At 35.9% G+C, this 19,828-nt stretch overlaps 1 protein-coding gene across 4 annotated transcripts in view; it reads right to left on the bottom strand.

The window, feature by feature from the left end:
• CNOT6L (CCR4-NOT transcription complex subunit 6 like) overlaps window positions 1–19,828 on the bottom strand; it is a 113,085-nt gene that overhangs the window by 63,718 nt on the left and 29,539 nt on the right. For 3 of the 4 annotated variants that reach the window (XM_061145736.1, XM_061145735.1, XM_061145734.1), the window contains exons 2-3: window positions 3,191–3,312; window positions 145–331 (exon numbers count right to left, since the gene is read on the bottom strand). In XM_061145736.1, the coding sequence (XP_061001719.1) occupies window positions 145–331; window positions 3,191–3,302 (299 nt within the window). In that variant the 5' untranslated portion in view covers window positions 3,303–3,312. The remainder of the gene's footprint in view (window positions 1–144; window positions 332–3,190; window positions 3,313–19,828) is intronic. The other variant, XM_061145737.1, reaches the window with a different exon arrangement.

Below are 19,828 nucleotides of genomic sequence, written 5' to 3'. Positions count from 1 at the left end.
AGTACTGTGCGTAGACAATTTATATCATTTAATCTTCACATACATATGGGAAGCCTACTAACTATAAGATGAGTAACCTCCCATAATATCTGTATTTGGTAAATTTACAATTTTACACAGTGAGTCACATTCGTATTTTCTCACCTGAGAGACACCATGTTTCCTAGTTCTGCTGGTAAACTTCTGAGTTTATTGGATGACAGATCCAGGTAAACCAGATTATGAAGCTTGGCAATATCAGGTGGAATGCGACTAAGGTAATTGTCATTCAGGTGCAGCGCTGTCAAGTGTGTCAGTGACCAAAGTGATGTACTTAAGCTCCGCACTCTACCTAAAAGGCAAAGCATTGATTCATTAAACCTCAGGTCCAAGACAAAGCCTGCGCCACAAGCACCAAAAAATGGGCGAAAAGCCCACAAACACATACAGATACTCTGACTGTGACATTTTAATTTTGCATTAAATGCTTTTGACTGCTTCCAAACACAACTGGTCCTTCTCTAATTCCATGCAACTTTTGTCTGACAACCATTTTTTCTCACAAATCTACCATGTATTAAAATAAGATGCAACATAACGAGAAGACCCTTGGATTGAGGGTGATCACATGTCTCAAGAAGAAAGTATGGGGCTGACCTGAGCTTTTGCAGTAGAATGGTCGTGAATTTAAGTCATGGTACTAACAAAGCATTTCTCACATGCTTCATGAAAATTAACAGTACAAGGCTTATCTATACCTAGGGCCTGAATTACTCTACAAACTTTAAATAGACAAGAGTAATTGCTATGATTTAGAACCAATCTTAGATTAGCCATCAGGAAAATTATTTTACTCCCAAAGGAGATATCTTCCCCAGCTTTCTCATATTTCAATTATACATTAATAAATCTGGTTTAAGATTCTGCATTAAGTGCAACACACTCCAGGAAATAGTCACACATTAAGCTTTACCAATGAGTCAGCATCTGACAGCTATGGTAGAACACATACTGGAAAAAGTCAGAAGACTTGGTTCAGAGTCCTAATTTCTACCATTTGTTAGCCACATTAAGCCTAAGCAAATCACAGAGTTTCAACTTCTGTAAAATGTGATATTATCTTAACAATAAACTTATATGAAGAGACTTTAAAAACTTTTTACCACAGTAAAATGGTAAAAGATTTTGATTAAAAGAGCAGTAGAAGGTACAGAGGGCAAAAAAATCTTAATAGGGAAGTGTTGCTTTTCGTATGGCTATCAAGCAGTAGACGTTAATTTAGATCTTCTGTCCAGGGTTCTTTCTACCACAGGTTCCTTGACCTTGTCTATAATCAGGCTTAAAGTATTAACTAGGATTTTGCACTTTAACAGGAAACAAAGTTTTCAAGTGAAAGGAGGTTCTAGTAAATAAAACACGTAAGTTTTTACCTAGGGGTAACCAAGGGATTATCAACCAGAGACGACACTGGGACTCTGGCAATCTGGAAACATTTTAGGTTGTCAAAACCAGAGGAGTGCTACCACTATCTAGTGGGTAGAGGCCAGGAATGCTGCTGAACATCGACGTGCACACAACCACTTCCAACCACAAAGAACTGTCTAGCCGGAAGTTCAACAGTGCCAAGTTGAGAAGTCCTGGGTTAACCTAGTAGGATTTGATCATATTCATTATTTTAAAATTACCAATCACCTATCCACCCAGTTACTTTTTATCGAAGATACACATAATTCCTGCTATACTCTAATGTGGGTTTAACTCTTCCAATGAAAGCCTACTGGGGAAAAAATTACATTGTCTATATAGTCTGTATTACATTGATTCATAATAGAAACACTGTACTTATACTTTTATTTTTAATAAATTTTTTACTTTGTAATAACTTTAGATTTACAGAGAAGTTACCAAGACAACACAGTTCCTATATATCCCTCAGCCAGTCTTCCCTACTACTAGCATATTATATTACCACTGTACATTTTTAAAAGGTTTCCTAGTGGCTCAGTAGTAAAGAACATGCCTGCCAATGTAGGAGACCGGGTTCAATCCCTGGGTGGAGAAGATCCCCTAAAGGAGGAAACGGCAACCCATTCCAGTATTCTTGTCTGGAAAATCCCTACCTGGGAAAAGCCTGGCAGGCTACAGTCCATGGGGTCACAAAGAGTCAAACACAACTTAGCAACTAAAGGGATAGAACCCGGGTCTCCTGCATTGCAGGCAGATTCTTTACCATCTGAGCCACCAGGGAAGCCCGTTAAGTGAAAGAATTAGTTACTCAGTCATGTCCACCTTTTTTGGGACCCGACTGGCTGTAGCCCGCCAGGCTCCTCTGTCCATGGAATTCTCCAGGCCAGAACACTGGAGTCAGTTCCCTTTTCCAGGAGATCTTCTTGACCCAGGGATCAAACCTGGGTCTCCTGGATTGCAGGTAGATTGTTTACCATCTGAGCCACCAGGGAAGCCCCCAAAATAACAACATTTGTCAAAACTAGGAAACTAAGATTGCTACTTTAGTATTAACTAATTTACAGACTTTATTTGAATTTCACCAGTTTTTACACCTTTTTCTTAGAAGATTTGATCCAAGATACCATTTTGCATTTAGTTGCCATGTCTCTTTAGTCTTCTCTTATCTATGACAGTTTCTCATTCTTTCCTTGTTTTCAGGAACCTGACAATCACTCTGTGGAACGTCCTTCAGCTTGTCTGGTGTTTTTCTCACTATTAGACTGGGGTTATGAGTTTTCAGAAATCAGATTCTATTTTAACAAATCCTAAACATGTAAAGTCATGTAACATAGTTATCACTTTATAGAATAAACAGATAGCTTCTAGGATTCCTACTCTGCCAACAGTGGGATGACAGGATGATGGCAAAGATATCAACTTGCAAAAATGATTACTCTGTGATAGTCAAAACAAAATCTATTATATCAAAGAACCAGGTTTTACTTAGAAACTGCACTCCCAATGCCTTCAGTTCTAGATGCCACCTGTGGCCCACGGTATTAATCTCAAAAGAACGAACGGGAACAAAGACATTTAGTCACAGATAAAACAGTAAGCTGAACACTAGTAAGTACCTCAGCATCTTGTAATTTTTCAATTAATTCATCTAATTCAAATGTATAGCAATGACAAAAATGTAATTCTCAACTCTTGTTCATTATTGCAATCATATCCCAGATTAAATGTTTCAGATTTCACTCACCCGAGATTTCTAATTCTGCCCAGTGAGATTTTTTCCCATTGGCTACCTCCTCTGCTGACATGATGGTATAAATTCTGCGAGGATCTGGAGGATCATATTTTTCCTTTGGCATCCCTATTAGTCTGTGAGAAAAAGGAAAAAAAATGACCAATTATTATAGTCTTATACATAAAACAGGGAGAAAAATGGGATGGTAAGTTTTCTTTTCCTTCCCCCTTACCAGGCTACCCCCTAAATTCTCACTAGAAGGAAAACACACTCAAAGTAGGCTAGGCTGCAGGAATTTAGTAACAGAGGCCTCAAGGAAAATGCAAAGAAGCAGGGACACTGGACTTCACAATAAAACATGGTCATTGCTTCCCAAACATTCACTGCACCACTTCCCCTTCATTTAGCTGCTGTGCTTTCCAAGACAGACTGACCCTTTGAGAGTTTCCTCGATGGACTCTGACTGGTCTAAGAGAACGAAGGTGATTTTATCCTCCTTGCCTCGTGCTATTCAAATATTCCATGTCTAAGACAATAAGCACAAGATATTCTCCCTTTCACAGAGATTAGTTCAGAAATATCCAATAATCACTAGACTTAAGACTAATTTTACATTTATGGGAAGATAAATGTAATCTTTCTACTATTGGTCATACATGAAAAAGAAGATAACCCCAACTACTCTTGGCAATCATTCAACAACTAAGAGGGAAGCCAGCCATAGCAGTCAGAGACTAAAAAAACAGAGAAACAAAGCCAGAGTCCTGACTAAACCATGCCTGTACCACTCTTCAGCACTGGGTTTTTTGAATATACAAGCCAGTCTATTTGCTTATTGTTTAAACTGCTAGTTTTGTGTTTTCTGTTAATTGTAATCAAAAGCATCTTAATTAAGATCATGTATCTTGGTTTACATGGGCCAATCTTGGTTTATATCTGTTATTCTTAGGTCACTATTAATATAATTCTCAAAAGTGTCCAATTTGGATGATGAGTTACATGGCCACCCTAATTTAAAGTAGTAGTATACTATTTTCTTTATATAATTGCAGTAGTATACTATTTCTTTCTATAACTGCAAAAATAACTGAACAATCATCAGTGACAACCAACTAGACATAAAACTCAAGTGTGCAATGTATGAATCAGATGACAAATGGCCATTAAAGTAACCATTCAAGAGGTCTTAAACTCCTACAAGCTATCAGTTCAGTTCAGTTCAGTTCAGTTGCTCAGTTGTGTCCAACTCTTTGCAACCCCATGAACTGCAGCACACCAGGCCTCCCTGTCCATCACCAACTCCAGGAGTCCACCCAAACTCATGTCCATTGAGTCAGTGATATCATCCAACCATCTCATCCCCTTGTTGTCCCCTTCTCCTCCTGCCCTCAATCTCAGCATCAGGGTCTTTTCAAATGAGTCAGCTCTTCACATCAGGCGGCCAAAGTACTGGAGCTTCAGCTTCAACATAAGTCCTTCCAATGAACACCCAGGACTGATTTTCTTTAGGATGGACTGGTTGGATCTCCTTGCAGTCCAAGGGACTCTCAAGAGTCTTCTCCAACAGCACAATTCAAAAGCATCTATCAGTATCTGCATACTATTTATAGTTGCTTCTTTGCTCACACTTTAACACACAAAGATATACATACAGACACCAAAACCAAGCGCCTAAAACTGGGACTGTTTCCAAGTAGTTTAGAATCTCTATCTCAATGGAAGAGTTACTTTCAGATGGTCTGAAATTTGTTACATACAGAGAACAAAGAAAAACAGGAGGAATTCTATTATGTATCAAGAAATCAAAGCTAGTTTATAAGAGTACAATCAAAATTTCCCATCCCATAATTTGCTCTAGTATTTCTGAAGGAAAAACCATCATTTCTTCCCATTTACTAAAAGGAGCAAAGAGGAAGTTTTCCAGATTTTTTTCATCTGTTAACAGTAATTAGCTTCCAAACCTGGTTAAGCTCTTCAGCTCTAATCTTATCACATAACTGTGTGATACTGAAACATGTTTTATTTTCCATAAATGTCCTGGATCTTCATACAGCACAAACAGTATGATCATTGTTCACAGAGGAAAAACTTGATTTTTACCCTATGTGGCCTACGTAAAATATTTCTGAATATAAAATTTTTAGGTAATAAGGTTTTCAGAATTTCTACTATGCACCATAAGGCACATGTATCTCTGTGGGTACTCCTACATACTAATGTAAGATTCTACAAAAACACAAGATTAATAAGCAAAACCAAATCAAATGGATTCAGATCCAAAGACATGCTACAAATTCATCATCAACAATAACAATGGGTAAAACTAAGACTATGAAATTTGCAGATTATCTTTCATTAATTTTAAATCATTTTCATAAAATGAAATGCAAAAAATGAAGTGCAAAAAATGGTATAGATGCACCTACAGCAGGGGAGGAAAAGCGACGTAATCATAAAGAACGGACAGGTAGGGACAATGGGGAAAAGAGGAGAGCGGGACAAATCAGGAGATTAGAACTGACATATATATACTACCATGTGTAAAACAGATAGCTGGTAGGAACCTGCTATATATACAGCACAGGGAGCTCAGCTCTGACTCTTTGCAATCCATGGACTGTAGCCTGCCAGCCTCCTCTCTCCATGAGATTTCCCAGGCAAGAATACTTGAGTGGGTTGCAATTTTCCTACTCCAGGGGATCTTCCTGATCTAGGGATCAAACTCGCATCTCCAGCATTGACAGACAGATTCTTTACCACAGAGGCACCTGCAAAACACTCCTATCACACAGTGGGCACCTAATAAGTACTTGTGGAATGATCATATGCTTTATAATCCTAAAAACTATCAGCTTTCTCCCACCCATTCCAATCAACAGTCAATGAGCCTCTAAAAATTAATCTCATGAAATGGTCATTAATCAATTTCCCTAAATAATTTAAAATCTAGAGAGGAGATTAATAGTCATCATCTCTTCTGGCCCACAAATGCTAATATCTGAAATTGCTACTATATAAGAACTATATACTTCTTTTTAAAAATTTTTTATAAGTCTCCATCTTTGTTTAAGTCTATTAAAATTTATAAAATCTGTTTATCATATCCATAAAATGCTTACCAATGTCTATAATATGTAAAAACCAAAGTACAATTAATACTTTTATATTATGTGTCAAAGGTCTCTTTTGGATTTGGTTAGGAAGTCAATAAAAATACAAGTCATTTAATCCTTCAAAATGAAACTAAATTCGGATAGTCTGATTGAAGTTAAAACACTTATTTGCATTAACTAATTTAATAGAGTCTGTAGTTTTGGTGATCACTACTGTCCTAAGCATCAGATTTTCAAACATGCTACTTAAAAACTTAGCTCAAATTTAGGAAATTGGCATTATTGAATCCTCCTATTAGGTTAGGCTTTATCTCCCCGCTCAGTTTCTCAGCACCAATCTTTCATCTTGGAGACGTATCACAAAAACCTATTTCAAAATAATTTAACGTACAAAATAACAATTCAAATATAACTTAAGTCTTTAAATGTGACACTGATAATGTGCCTTCTCAACAGTCTAAGATACAGGTCAGTCCAAGGCTTAAACACTGGATGGACACGCTTCATCCAAGGAAGAGAAATGCTTTATTATTTGTAAAGTCTAACAGCTAATGCTTTTCTCTAACTTTTTCAAATTGATGAAAAGGCAGGTTTTTTCAATCGGTTTTTCCAAGAATTTCTAGTTTGTGCAATATCTTACATCAGTTCCCAAAGGATCATCCCCTTACATCAACCTAATTTACACTGGGGAGGGGAACCTGATAATGTAACAAAGTAAACTAAAAATCCCTTCACAACACAGCCTTTTTAACTTGCACTCTTCAATCCCATTTCAACACCACGAAAAATACTCCACATAGCTCCCCAAATACTGACTACAAAAGCTTCTTTGAACCTGCCATCCTCTCTCCTCCATTCCTTGAATCTTAGTATATCACCAATGCAGGCTTTTCAGAATCTAGTGCAAAATTCCTGAGAGCAACTGTCAGTCCTGAACAAAGAACCTGATTACTTCTTAGTTCCTACATGAACTATCCTGAAAGAGAATCATCGCCAAAGGGTGATTAATTACTACATACAGCGAAGATGTTCATTAGTTTATTTCTCAGTCTTCTTTAAAATTATCCAAAAACTTCAAGTAAACTTGTAAAATACTAACTTCATGGAAAATGTATTCCAGTCCTTTTCTGGCTAAAAGTAATACTGTACATAACACTAGGGCTATTTTGCCATAAAAAATTTACATTTCCAAAACTGTAAATAAAATACAAGATTCCTATATAACATGCTGTTCAGTGAATAGGTTGCTGCAAAATATACATGAATTACCACCAAATACACTATTGACAAGGAACCCCAAATCTCAGGTTTTGTATCTGGGACTTGGAAAATAATGCAACATGACTCCTCCCTGCCCCATTTTCCTCCCCCACAAATAATAATCTGAGCCAAATCAGAGCAAAGTATTAAAGGCCAGAACTAAACTTCTGCTTATTTTGGTTATCTGGAGAAGCTTATTAAAAACAAAAAAAAAGCAGACTCTATAGCGCATATAAAGATATGTCATGGTGTTAAACCACAGATTCCCTCACACCACCTTCTCTAAATTTAAGGTCATTTTCTCTCAGTCTATAGTTCAGCACAGTTTCAGAAATTAATCCTACTTCATTTAGAATTCAGAATAAGAAAAAATGTTCCAACCACAAGAGAGTGCTTCACAGTGAACCAGATTTCTAACTCAATGAATCCAACCCTAAAGTATAAACCAGTAGATAGGCACTTGCAGCCACAGACAAATTAAGTCATCATCTCAACAGCAGTTTGCAAAGCAATCTTAAGATAGAGATGTAGAGTTCTCAAAGTTAAAACATGATAAAATTAAGCCTATGCTGCTTATATTTTAGAGCAAGATGTCAGTGACTTATTACATTTTACATATTCTCTGATAAATCTGTCTTCTGTCAGCATTTATTTCCAAAGATTATGGAACACATTATTTGTTATTTATTGAATATCCACCTTGACTAACATCTGTCCTTGCCATCTGGTCTTAATCATTAAGACCACTCTCCTCTCTGAGAAAATATGTCTACATTTACCATTTTTAATAAAGAAAAATAACCATTGCACTGCAGCACTGGAAGTTTCTATTTCCTCATCCATATCTATTTTTAAATATACACAAGTATTAATCATTACAACTGTCATACAAAATTTATACCTTGCCTGTGAGCTCAGGAGCTCACAGCTGATACTTAAAAAACAGCTCCCAGCAAATCACACTGCATAAAGTATAATCATACTGATAAAAATAAAGATTGATGGCAATCACAAGAGCTTAGAAGACACCTTGAGATAAATAATTTCATCCACATTCCTACTCCTCTTCTATACCAAGGGCCTCCAGATGACATTTGTCTTCAATGACATATTCAACTCAAGTCTGTAGATGACAATAATGAAACATTCAAAAAGAGCCATTCAAAATCTTCATATCTCCCAATCTGTCACCACTCTAAACAAAAACAAAATTCAAACAAAACAAAACAAAATTCAAGTTTTACAATGGTAAAGCCACCCATCATTAAGGAAAAAATTACCTTCAGACTTCTGGATTTTCCTGTCTCAGACCAGTTTAACATTTATTCAACAAACATTTACTGCAGGCCTGCTATCATCATGTACTGTATCAAGCACTAGGACTTCAACAGTGAACAAGACGAAGGGCATCCTTGCCCTCATGTAGCTTACACCATTTTCATGGTACTACATGAAAAAGAAAGTTATAAAATATTCTAATTTCAAATAATTTCACAAAGAATTTTTCATTTCTTCTTGTTAGCACTTTTTTCCCCCCTCATCAGGTAATTGCAGTTCTCCCTATTGTCACTATGCTGAAACACACAGCTAAAGGGAGAATAAAAGATCTTTACCACAGAAGATGAGAGTAATGAATAATAGATAACCTGTAGAATGGACAAGGATAGGACTAAAGAGTAGCATATCCAGGACAAGAATGGCAAGTTTTAAATGGCTTAAAATTGAGGAATATGATCAAAGATAAAAGGGTAATACACACCAGTACATTTAACTTGAGGTGATGACAGCAAATGGTTTCCTAATCCAATGATCATATTCCTTCTATGATCCTTACTGACAAACTGAATAATGAGGTAACAGTAGTCCCAAGGATTTTTCTGGTCTTTAAAAATACTAGTACTCAACATGTTTTATTTCTAGTCAGTTTATCCTTATGGATCTCCTTCATAACCAGTTATCAACCCCCCAAAATGCATCAGTATATCTAACGATAAAGCCCCTGGATGAAAATGAGACAGCCATAATGATTGTTATACTTCTTTTTTAAATGGTAATCCAAAGAAAACTTTAGGGTTCCAGAAAGATAATTTATTACTCTGTAAAGGTAAGTGTTAGGGTTAGTCTACTAAAGTACTATGACAAGGTGGGGGAAAAGCAGAAAGAAGAAAAATATAACTCCTTTTCTACATAGCCAGAAATTTTCTCCCACATGTGGCATACCAGAAAACAACAGCGGCAACAACATAAAACATAATTTCTAAGAGGAAAAATAAAGACCTGTAATTACAAATCTACCAAGCACTTCGAAATTTCAAAATAATGCTGTTATTAGACAAGTTTCATTTTATTTCAATAGTAATCAATTTAGACAACCAAAGCTTATGACTCTTGCCCTATCATTCCAAATTAGGTCTTGGTCTCCATCAAACAATCAGTGTCTTTAATGCTTCTTGGATTTAATACCTCCCATTCAATATAAAGGTGCAGAATACAATTAACTATCTCAGAAAATGGGAGGTAATTAGACTAGATCAAAAATTTCAACATCAATTTTCCCAGGACTATGACTTCTCCAAAACCCTGTACCCCCCGCCCCCCGCCGCTTTTTTTCTTCATGTAGCCTGTGTTTTCTACTTCCTCTAGTATGTACATTCTCATCTTTTTCAGTGATGTCAAGATCCTATCCATTCTTCATGGCTTAAGTTATCTCTTCTCTTTTTTTCAGAATATTCCCCATCTAAAAATCACTAAGTTGACTCTAAAGTTTATGTTGAAGGACCTCGAAGAGCAAAAACACTGAAAAAGCAATATAAACTTGGATGCATCCACTATCTGATATCAAGCCTTAGTAGAGAGCAATGATAATCCAGACCATTTGGTACTAATAGAAAGACAGACACACATAGTTCAAAGAAACAGAACTGAGAAACCAGAAATAGACCCATGCACATACAGTCAATAGACTTTCCATGAAGGTACAAAGGTAATTCAACAGAGAAAGGATAGCGGTACTCCAACAACTGGATATCCATATGCAAAAATAAAGAAGCATCAATCCACACCTTGCACCATACACAAAATTAACTTGCAAGGATCATAAGTTTAAGTGTAAAAGCAAAATCTATAAAACTTACAAAAGAAAACCTAAGAGAAAAATCTTTGTGACCCTGGATTGAGCAAATATTTCTTATATAAAACACAAAAACATGACCCATAATAGAAAAATACTAATAAACTAGATTTCTTGAAAATGTAAAACATATGCTCTTTGAAAGAAACCTAAAAAGATATGCCCGGTGATTGAGAATTTTTGCAAAATACTTATTTGAAAAAGTACTCATGAATATATAAAGGATTCTCAAAACAAAATCGTAAGAAGCTCCAATTTTTTTTAAGTGGCAAAAGATTTTAACAGATACTTCACCAAAGAAGATATACAGATATAAAATAAGCACATGAAAAGATGCTCAACATAAGGCATTAGGGAAATGCAACCTAAAACCACAATGAGATATCACTACACGCCTATTAGAACAATTACATTGAAAATTTAATAGTTAGGACTAACAAGGAAGCCACACACACCCCCACACATACATACATACCCCACATCCTTGTGCATATGCTTCTAAATATATATGTATTAGTATATAAATACATACAAACTTACACCCTCATATTTTACTGATGGGAAAGCACAATGGTACTGTATCACTTCAGAACACAGTTTGGTAGTTTATCATAAAGGTAAACATACATTAATAGAACCCAGAAATCTCATCCCTAGCAATGTGCCCAAGTAAAATTAAAACTTATGTTCACAAAAAACCCACACATAAATGTTTTCAGCCAAAGTTTATTTATAATCACCCAAAACTGGAAATAATACAAATGCCCTTCAACTGATGCATAAAACTGTGGTATAGCCAGACAATGAAATACTTACTACTCGGCAATAAAAATGATTGAATTACTAACACACACAACATGGATGAATGTCAAATGCACTACGCTAAATTAAAGATGCCAAACTTAAAATGCAATATTCAATAAATTTCAACATAAAAGAGGCCACATATGACAAACCCACAAAAAACATCATACTCAATGGTAAAAACCTAAAAAATTTTCCTCAAAGATCAGGAAAAAGATAAGGATGCCCACACTCTTGTCACTTTCATTCAACATGGTACTGGAAGTCCTAGCCAGTACAATTACGTAAGAAAAAAAAATAAAAGGGGATCCAAATCAAAATGAAAGTAAAACTGTTTGCAGATAACATAATATGACACATTACAAACTCAAAAGGATGTCAAATGAAACCAGTACAGTGACAGGATACAAAACCAACACATACAAATCTGTTGTATTTCTATACACTAATAAAAAGCTGCAGAGAAATTAGGGGGAAACCCCATTAATATTTGCATCAAGGAGAATAAAATACTCAGGAATACTTTCACCATGGTAAAAAAAAGACCTGTACACTGAAAACTGTGAGACACTGATGAAGGAAATTAAAGAAGACATGAAGAGATGAAAAGATGTTCTATGCTTATGGATTGGAAGAATACTGTTAAAATGTCCATACTACCCAAAGCAATCTGCACATTCAACGCAAACCCTACCAAAATTCCAGTGACATTTTTGACAGAAATAGAACAAACAATCCTTAAATGTGCACGAAACCACAAAAGACCAGAGAAGCCAAAAAAATTTAGAGAAAACAAAGCTGGAGGCATGATGCTTCCTGATTTTATACTATATTACAAAGTTGGTGGTGGTGGCAGTTTAGTTGCTCAGTCGTGTCCAACTCTTTGCAACCCCATGGACTGTAGCCCACCAGGCTCCTCTGTCCATGGGATTCTCCAGACAAGAATACTGCAGTGGGTTGCCATTTCCTTCTCCGTATTACAAAGCTACAGTAGTCAAAATAGCAGGATTTTGGCATAAGAACAGAGATCAGTGGGACACAACAGAGAGCCAGAAATAAACCCACAAACATATGATCAATTAATTTATAACAAAGGAGCCAAGAATATACAATGGGAAAGGACAGTCTCTTCAATTAACAGTGTTGCTAAAATTGAAGAACCACACGCCAAAAAAAAAAAAAGAACGAAAAGAAATTGAATTGAATCCTTTTCTTATGCCATATGTAGAAGTCAACTCAAAATTAAAGACTTGAATGTAGACTTGAAACCATAAAACTAGAAGAATACACAGCGGGTAATAAACTGCTTAACATTGGTCTCAGTAATGACTTTTTGAATTTGACACAAAAGCAAAGGCTACAAAAGCAAAAATAAACATATTGGACTACATCAAACTAAAAAACTTCTGCTCAGTAAAGAAAACCATCAACAAAATGAAAAGACAACCTACAGAATGGGAGAAAGTATTTGCAAATCATATATCTATAAGGGGTTCATATCCAAAATATGTAAACAACTCACCACTCAATGGCAAAAAAAGTACAATTAAAAAACAGGAAGCCCTCCCCACCAAAACGAACAAAGTATCTGAATAGACATTTTTCTAAAGAAAATATACAGATGGCCAACAGGTACACTGATAGGCATTTCCCTGATGAGTAGGGGCTCAACACCACTAATCATCAGGGAAATGCAGATCAAAACTACAACGGAATATCAACTTACACCTGTTAAACTGGCTGTTATTAAAAAGACCAGATAAATGGTGAGAAAGTGGAGGAAAAGGGTGAACCTGTGTGTACTGTTAGTGAGAATGTAAACTGGTGCAGCTGCTATGGAAAATAGTAAGAAGGTTCTTCAAAAAATTAAAAAACGTAACTACCATATGAACTAGCAACTCCACTTCTGGGTATTTATCCCAAGAAAACAACATCACTATCTAGAAATGACATCTGCACTCCAAGGCTCACCGCAGCATTATTTACAACAGCCAAGACACAGTATAAACAACCTATATGCCCATCAACAGACAAATGAATAAAGAATATGTGATATAAACACACAATGAAATATTTTCAGCCATAAAAAATAAGGAAATCCTGTCATTTGCAAACAGATCTGAAGACATTATGCTAAGCGAAGTAAGTCAGAGAAAGAAAAACATTGTATGATCACAGTCATACATGAAAGCCAAAACAAACAAACACACACAGGCATAAGATACAGAGAACAGACTGGTGGCCGTCAGAGGTGGTGATGCGGGGAAGCAGGTGAAATGAGTGAGGGGAATCAAAAGGTAGAAACTTCCAGTTAAAAAACAAATAAGTCCTGGGGATGTAATGCATAACATGGTAACTACTGTATATTTGCTAAGAGAAGTTGCTAAGAGAGATCTTAAAAGTTACCATATACACACACACAAAAAATGTGTGGAGGTGATGGATGTTAACTAGATCTTTCTCACTGCAATTATTTCACAGTATATACATATATCAAATCATTATGTTGCATACCTAAAACTTACAATATTATGTGTCAATTGCATCTCAATTTTTTAAAAGCTATGTAGTATACAAATCAATTTATATGATATTCCAGAATAATTGAACCTATGGGAACAGAAAACTGGTAAATGGTTGCCAAGGGTTAAGGGTGGAGGGATGGATGGACTATAACGAGGATAAGGGAATTTTTGTGTGCGATTATGTGAACTAGACATACTGGTTAATCTATAATTACTCATAATATCATCATCAGAAATACACTCAGGAAACAAAACAGTTTAAGCCTTCTTGTCTCTTGGTAAAGCAAAACAATCTGGGGGAAATTGCTTTCCCATTCAAAACACCACTTAAATGGGTATAAACCAAAAATAAACAGAATATGTGTTCTCTATCTCTAGCTTCACCTCAAGGCATTTATAAATATGTTAGCCTAAAAATAGGATAAATGGACTTCAGAAAGTCAAATCACAAAAATTAAGTCCATAGCATTTTGTGAACTCTTAGTAACAATATCAAAGAGTTATAATAAGTCAACTTCATTATTAAGTAATAAATGTTATCAGAGCTTATGTGACCTGGGCCATTTGAAAAGGAAATTGCTCCCCCACCACTCCCCAACCAAATCTTCTAACACACGTGCGCACACACAGTACAGGGGGATTATAAGCAGTTCAGGGTTGCTAAAAATATCACTGTAGGAATGGAGAGATGGTGCTATACAGGTGGGCGGAGGAAAGATCACAGAAAGTTCAAAAATCTGTTTATGCTTTCCTACAGATCATTTTCCTAACATGAAAAACTGCCAACCATGAGAGACTCTAATAATAAACATGACACTATCAATCCTGGTTGCCTCCTTCATGCATTCTGTTTTACTTTCTTCTGCTCAACAGCATTTCTTCTAGGGGACCTATATCCTCTACTGATTCAGCTGTCACAGTCTTAAACTATACACATGTCAAACTATAAACTTGTTTTAGAAAATTAAAATAAATAATAAAATGCATAAATTATCTTAAAAATGTATAAAGGCCTTAAAAACCTTGTATAGTATTAGTCACTCAGTTGTGTCTGACTCTTTGCAACCTCATGGACTGTAGCCCTCCAGGCTCCTCTGTTCATGGAATTTTCCAGCCAAGAATACTGGAGAGAGTTGCCATTCCCTTCTCCAGGGGATCTTCCCAACCCAGGGATCAAATCTGGGCCTCCTGCATTGCAGGTGTATTCTTTACTGTCTGAACCATCAGGGAAGCTGTATAACAAAAAAAAAAGTTATAGCCCAAAGGTCAAGCAACACAGAATTTAATATACATTGAGAAGAATCAACAGTTAATAATATAAAATTCTAGCCAGCACCTACTTTTAAGTATAAAATTACCATAGAGAAAACTTCTTCTATTTAAAGTATCTTCTAGAAAAGGAAGAAACTATATAGAAACAGACTATGTTAGGGATCTAGTTAAGTGCCCTCCTTTTACAAATTAGAGACTGAGACTCAATTTTAATAAGTAATCTGTCCAAGACACATCTCAATGGCAGAAGAAGGACTGATTCCTCAACCTGACTTTTATCTGGGCTCTTGTTTACAGTATCTGTGGTCTCTCATTTTATGACTTAATCATATTATTTATTCACTATATTTTTAAATTTGGAAAATTAACAAGTAATGAAATGTCATCTATCCAACAATTATCTAGTTTTTCTCAAAAATGAGCATAAAAAGAACAGAATGCAGTTCATAACATTAGAACGCTTGCTTAATTTCATTAAGAACTTTACACAGGAAAAAGTTCACTTTTACATTGAATTTAGTTTGGCCAACAAAAACCTTACATAAAAGTCACAAACTTTAAAACCTCTTTAATCTATATCACAGTAACTTCATATGTTGCAAAACAGTGTTCTATAATCTTGACATTTTCTTCAGATAGCCAGTTTTCCTGTTTTAGCTGCCAAAGACTTCAATCTCCCTAGAGTTTCTTGTTCTTATAACTCAAGGAGAGTTATCTTTGAATGTAGTTTAAAGACTCTGCCAAAGATGTTCCTTATTTGCCTCTTGTCTGCACTAAGAATGCTCAATCTGTAAAACTTGTCTCATAGTCTACATCCTTATATGACCCATATGAAATATAAAATATTCTTATTTCTTCCCATCATAAAAGCAGACTACAGAACAATATTTGACTGTTACACATTTTACCCAAGGGTTTCAGAATGCACAATTATAATCACTAGTGTAGTAAACAGATTCAGTTAGTCTAAGACCCAATTCCTTTTTAAATAACATAACCACATTTACTTAAGAATGCATTCCAATATCAAATGGCAAAGTTGAACAATACAAAATCAAGATCATTTTTGTACCAACCAAATAAAGACCCAATCCTAAAATGTGCACTCATATTCTTCTTTGAAATTGAGAGAATACACTTAAATGAGACTATCTCAAAACTCAGAATTCTTTAGGGTCAGCAACTAACCTATATTCTAGCTCTAAAATAAATCCTTTTTTCAGGTTTTGAAAATAAATGTAATGTAGAAATCCAGATTTAGATTACTGCATCCAAAATAAAGGCCTTAAAAACCTTTATGCCACAGAAGAAATGCAACAAAATCTCAAGCTTATGCCCCCAAGGGTTAATTTAAAATTCCCACTTAGCGACAGTTGACTGTAATTTTAGAAATGCTTCATTACTGGCTGTCACAGCAAATTTCTATTCAAAAACTTCAAAATTAACATATACTTAATGAAAAACACTATAATCTAATGTATACATAAACTGCTGCATTAAAAATGCCATATGGTTTCTAAATTAATACTTATTTAATGAAAACACTGTAATTTAATTGTCTACAGAGACATATGAAACACAGGATGAAAAAGAGCTACAGCAGTCCGAGTCCATAGAACTGAGGGAGGCAAGTGAATTGCCTCAGGGGAGGTTTTCTCTACAACTCAGTTTCTTCATGATTCTCTTTGAAGAGGGAAAGTTAAGAGTGCGAGAAATAGAACTATTAAATAATAAACCCCCATGTTCTCAGGAGTCAATTGCAAAGTGAATAATTCCAAAGTGAAAATGGACTCTCCAATGATGGTTAGGAAGTGATGCTAGTCATCCCAAAACGGTGACCAAAAATTTGTACAATAGTAACCAAAAGATCATATATTCTATACAATCTTGGTAAAAGTAACTTTAACTGACTTTCATTGTTTGTTATCCTTGTTTTTAAAAACTAGTCTCTAGTAAAACCAGTAGCTCTTTTACATTGATAACAGCCTGTTATAAGTTTCCTTTAATAAATAAATGCCTTAAAATCCCATCATTTACTTTCAAAAAACACATGATATTCAAATAATGGCAAAATGCACGAAGTATAAATACTACAGAAACTGGTCTACCCACAACTCTGTCATTTGGTCCTATCCCCTAACATTTGTGCCAATCTATAATTCTATTAATAAATAATCCTAAAGAATAACATTAAGTTATAATCAGTATAGAGTGGATGTTTATTTTTTATAGCCTAACCAGAAAGTTGGTAATCTACATTTGGCAAAGAGTACCTCTAAAAATCTGAACAGTCTACTCTCCAACTGTGGAAGAGCACTAAATAAAGTTTTAAAAAATTTTTGAACACTTAAATCTTTGGGAAAACATCAAGATGTACTGCTAACTGAAAACAAAACCTGACTCCATATGGCATAATCCTATCTTGGTAACAAAACAATGTGTATATAATCTGTACCAATGTGTAGAAAAATATCTAAAACAATAACAGAATATAAGTAATTTAATTTTTCTTATTTAGTTATATTCTCTATGACAAATATAAAATACATAACAAAGGGCTTCCCTGGTGGTTGCAACAGTAAAGAATCTGCCTGCAATGTGGGAGACCCAGGTTTGACCCCTGGATCAGGAAGATCCCCTACAGAAGGGAATGGCCTGGTGAGCTACAGTCCATGAGGCAGCAAAAGAATTGGACACAACTAAGCAACTAACACATTTTCTATGACAAAAGGACTTTTTAAAAATTATTAATAAACTTTATCTTTAGGGCAAATTTAGGTTCATAGTTGAGTTTCCCTGGTGACTCAGTGGTAAAGAATCTGCCTAGCAATACAGGAGAAACAGGCTCAATCCCTGGATCAGAAGATTCCCCCAGAGAAGGAAACAGCAACCCACTACAGTATTCTTGCCTGGGGAAACTCCACGGACTGCTACAGTCCATGGGGTCACAAAGAACTGGACACAACTTAGCACACACATAGCTAGGTTCATAGTAAAACTGAACAAAAAGTATTGAGCTCCCATATATTCCTGTCCCCACACAGCATAACCATCCAAAACATTTGCTATAATCAATGAACCTATGCTGACACATTATCAAAGCTTATAGGTTACAACAGCGTTCCCTCTTGCTGTTTGACATGTGTATGATGACAAGAATCTACCAGTGTAGCTCCATGAAGAATAGTTTCACTGTCTGAACAATTCTCTGTGCTCTGCTTATTCATCCCTTCCACTGGCAACCAATGATCTTTTTAACTGTCTCCATGGTTTTATCTTTTCCAGAATGTCATATAGCAAGGAGAGCAAACCAGTCAATGCAAACTAAAAGAAATCAATCCTGAATATTCACTGGAAGGATTGATGCTGAAGCTTCAATACTTTGGCCACCTAATGTGAAGAGCTGACTCACTGGAAAAGACCCTGAAGCTGGGGAAGACTGAAGGCAGGAGGAAAAGTGGGTGGCAGATAATGAGATAGTTGGATGGCATCAGACTCAATGGACATGAGTTTGCACAAACTCTGGGAGATAGTGAAGGACAGGGAAACCTGGTGTGCTACAGTCCATGGGGTTGCAGAGTCACACACGACTTAGCGACTGAACAACAATACAGATGGAATCATATAGTATACAGCCTTTTCAGATTGGCTTCGTTCACTCAGTAATATGCATCTAAGGTTCCTCCATGTCTTTCGTGGCTTGATAGGCTCATTGCTTTTTAGTGCTGAATAATATTTCCATTGTCTGGATGTGCCACAGTTTACTTATCCACTCACCTACTGAAGGGTATCTGGTTGCTTTCAAGTTTTGGCAATCTTGAATAAAGACTGTTATAAGCATCCATGTGCCAGTTTTTGGGTAGCTGTTAGGTTTTTAATTCATTTGGGTAAATATCAAACAGCATGACTCCTGGCTGGATCATATGAGGATATATTTACTTATATAAGAAACTGGGCTTCCCAGGTGGCACTAGTGGTAAAGAACCGACCTGACAATGCAGGAGACATAAGAGACCTGGGAAGACTGCCTGGAGGAAGACATGGCAACCCACTCCAGTGTTCTTGCCTAGAGAATCCCACAAACAGAGGAGCCTGGTGGGCTACAGTCCATGGGGTCACAAACAGTCAGACATGACTGAAGTGACTTAACATGCATGCATATAAGAAACTGCCAAATAGTCTTCTTTCCAAAGTGGCTGAACCAATTTGCATTCCCAACAGAAATGGAAGATCTTAGTTCCCCAACTAGGGATTGAAACCATGTCCCCTGCATTGGAAGGTGGAGTCTCAAGAACTGGACCATCAGGGAAGTCCTACAAAGAGTTTTTAATTACAAATTTCAAAGGCACCTAACATGTATTTGAAGGTATATGTAAAACTTTCACATTTCATAATTCTGATAATAACCTACCTCACACATTTTCAATGCTCATAAAGTTGTATCTTACGTAAAGATATCTGCAAAAATATCAAGATAATGAGCTCCTATTGTAAAATACAAAGATTAACAAAACGAGAAATAAAACCCTGCCAAATAAGAAAGGTA

Source organism: Dama dama, chromosome 6, assembly GCF_033118175.1.
Source record: "Dama dama isolate Ldn47 chromosome 6, ASM3311817v1, whole genome shotgun sequence".
Taxonomy (NCBI): Eukaryota; Metazoa; Chordata; class Mammalia; order Artiodactyla; family Cervidae; genus Dama; species Dama dama.
The sequence above is the reverse complement of the archived record's forward strand: the minus strand, read 5'-3'. Positions and strand labels throughout refer to the sequence as shown.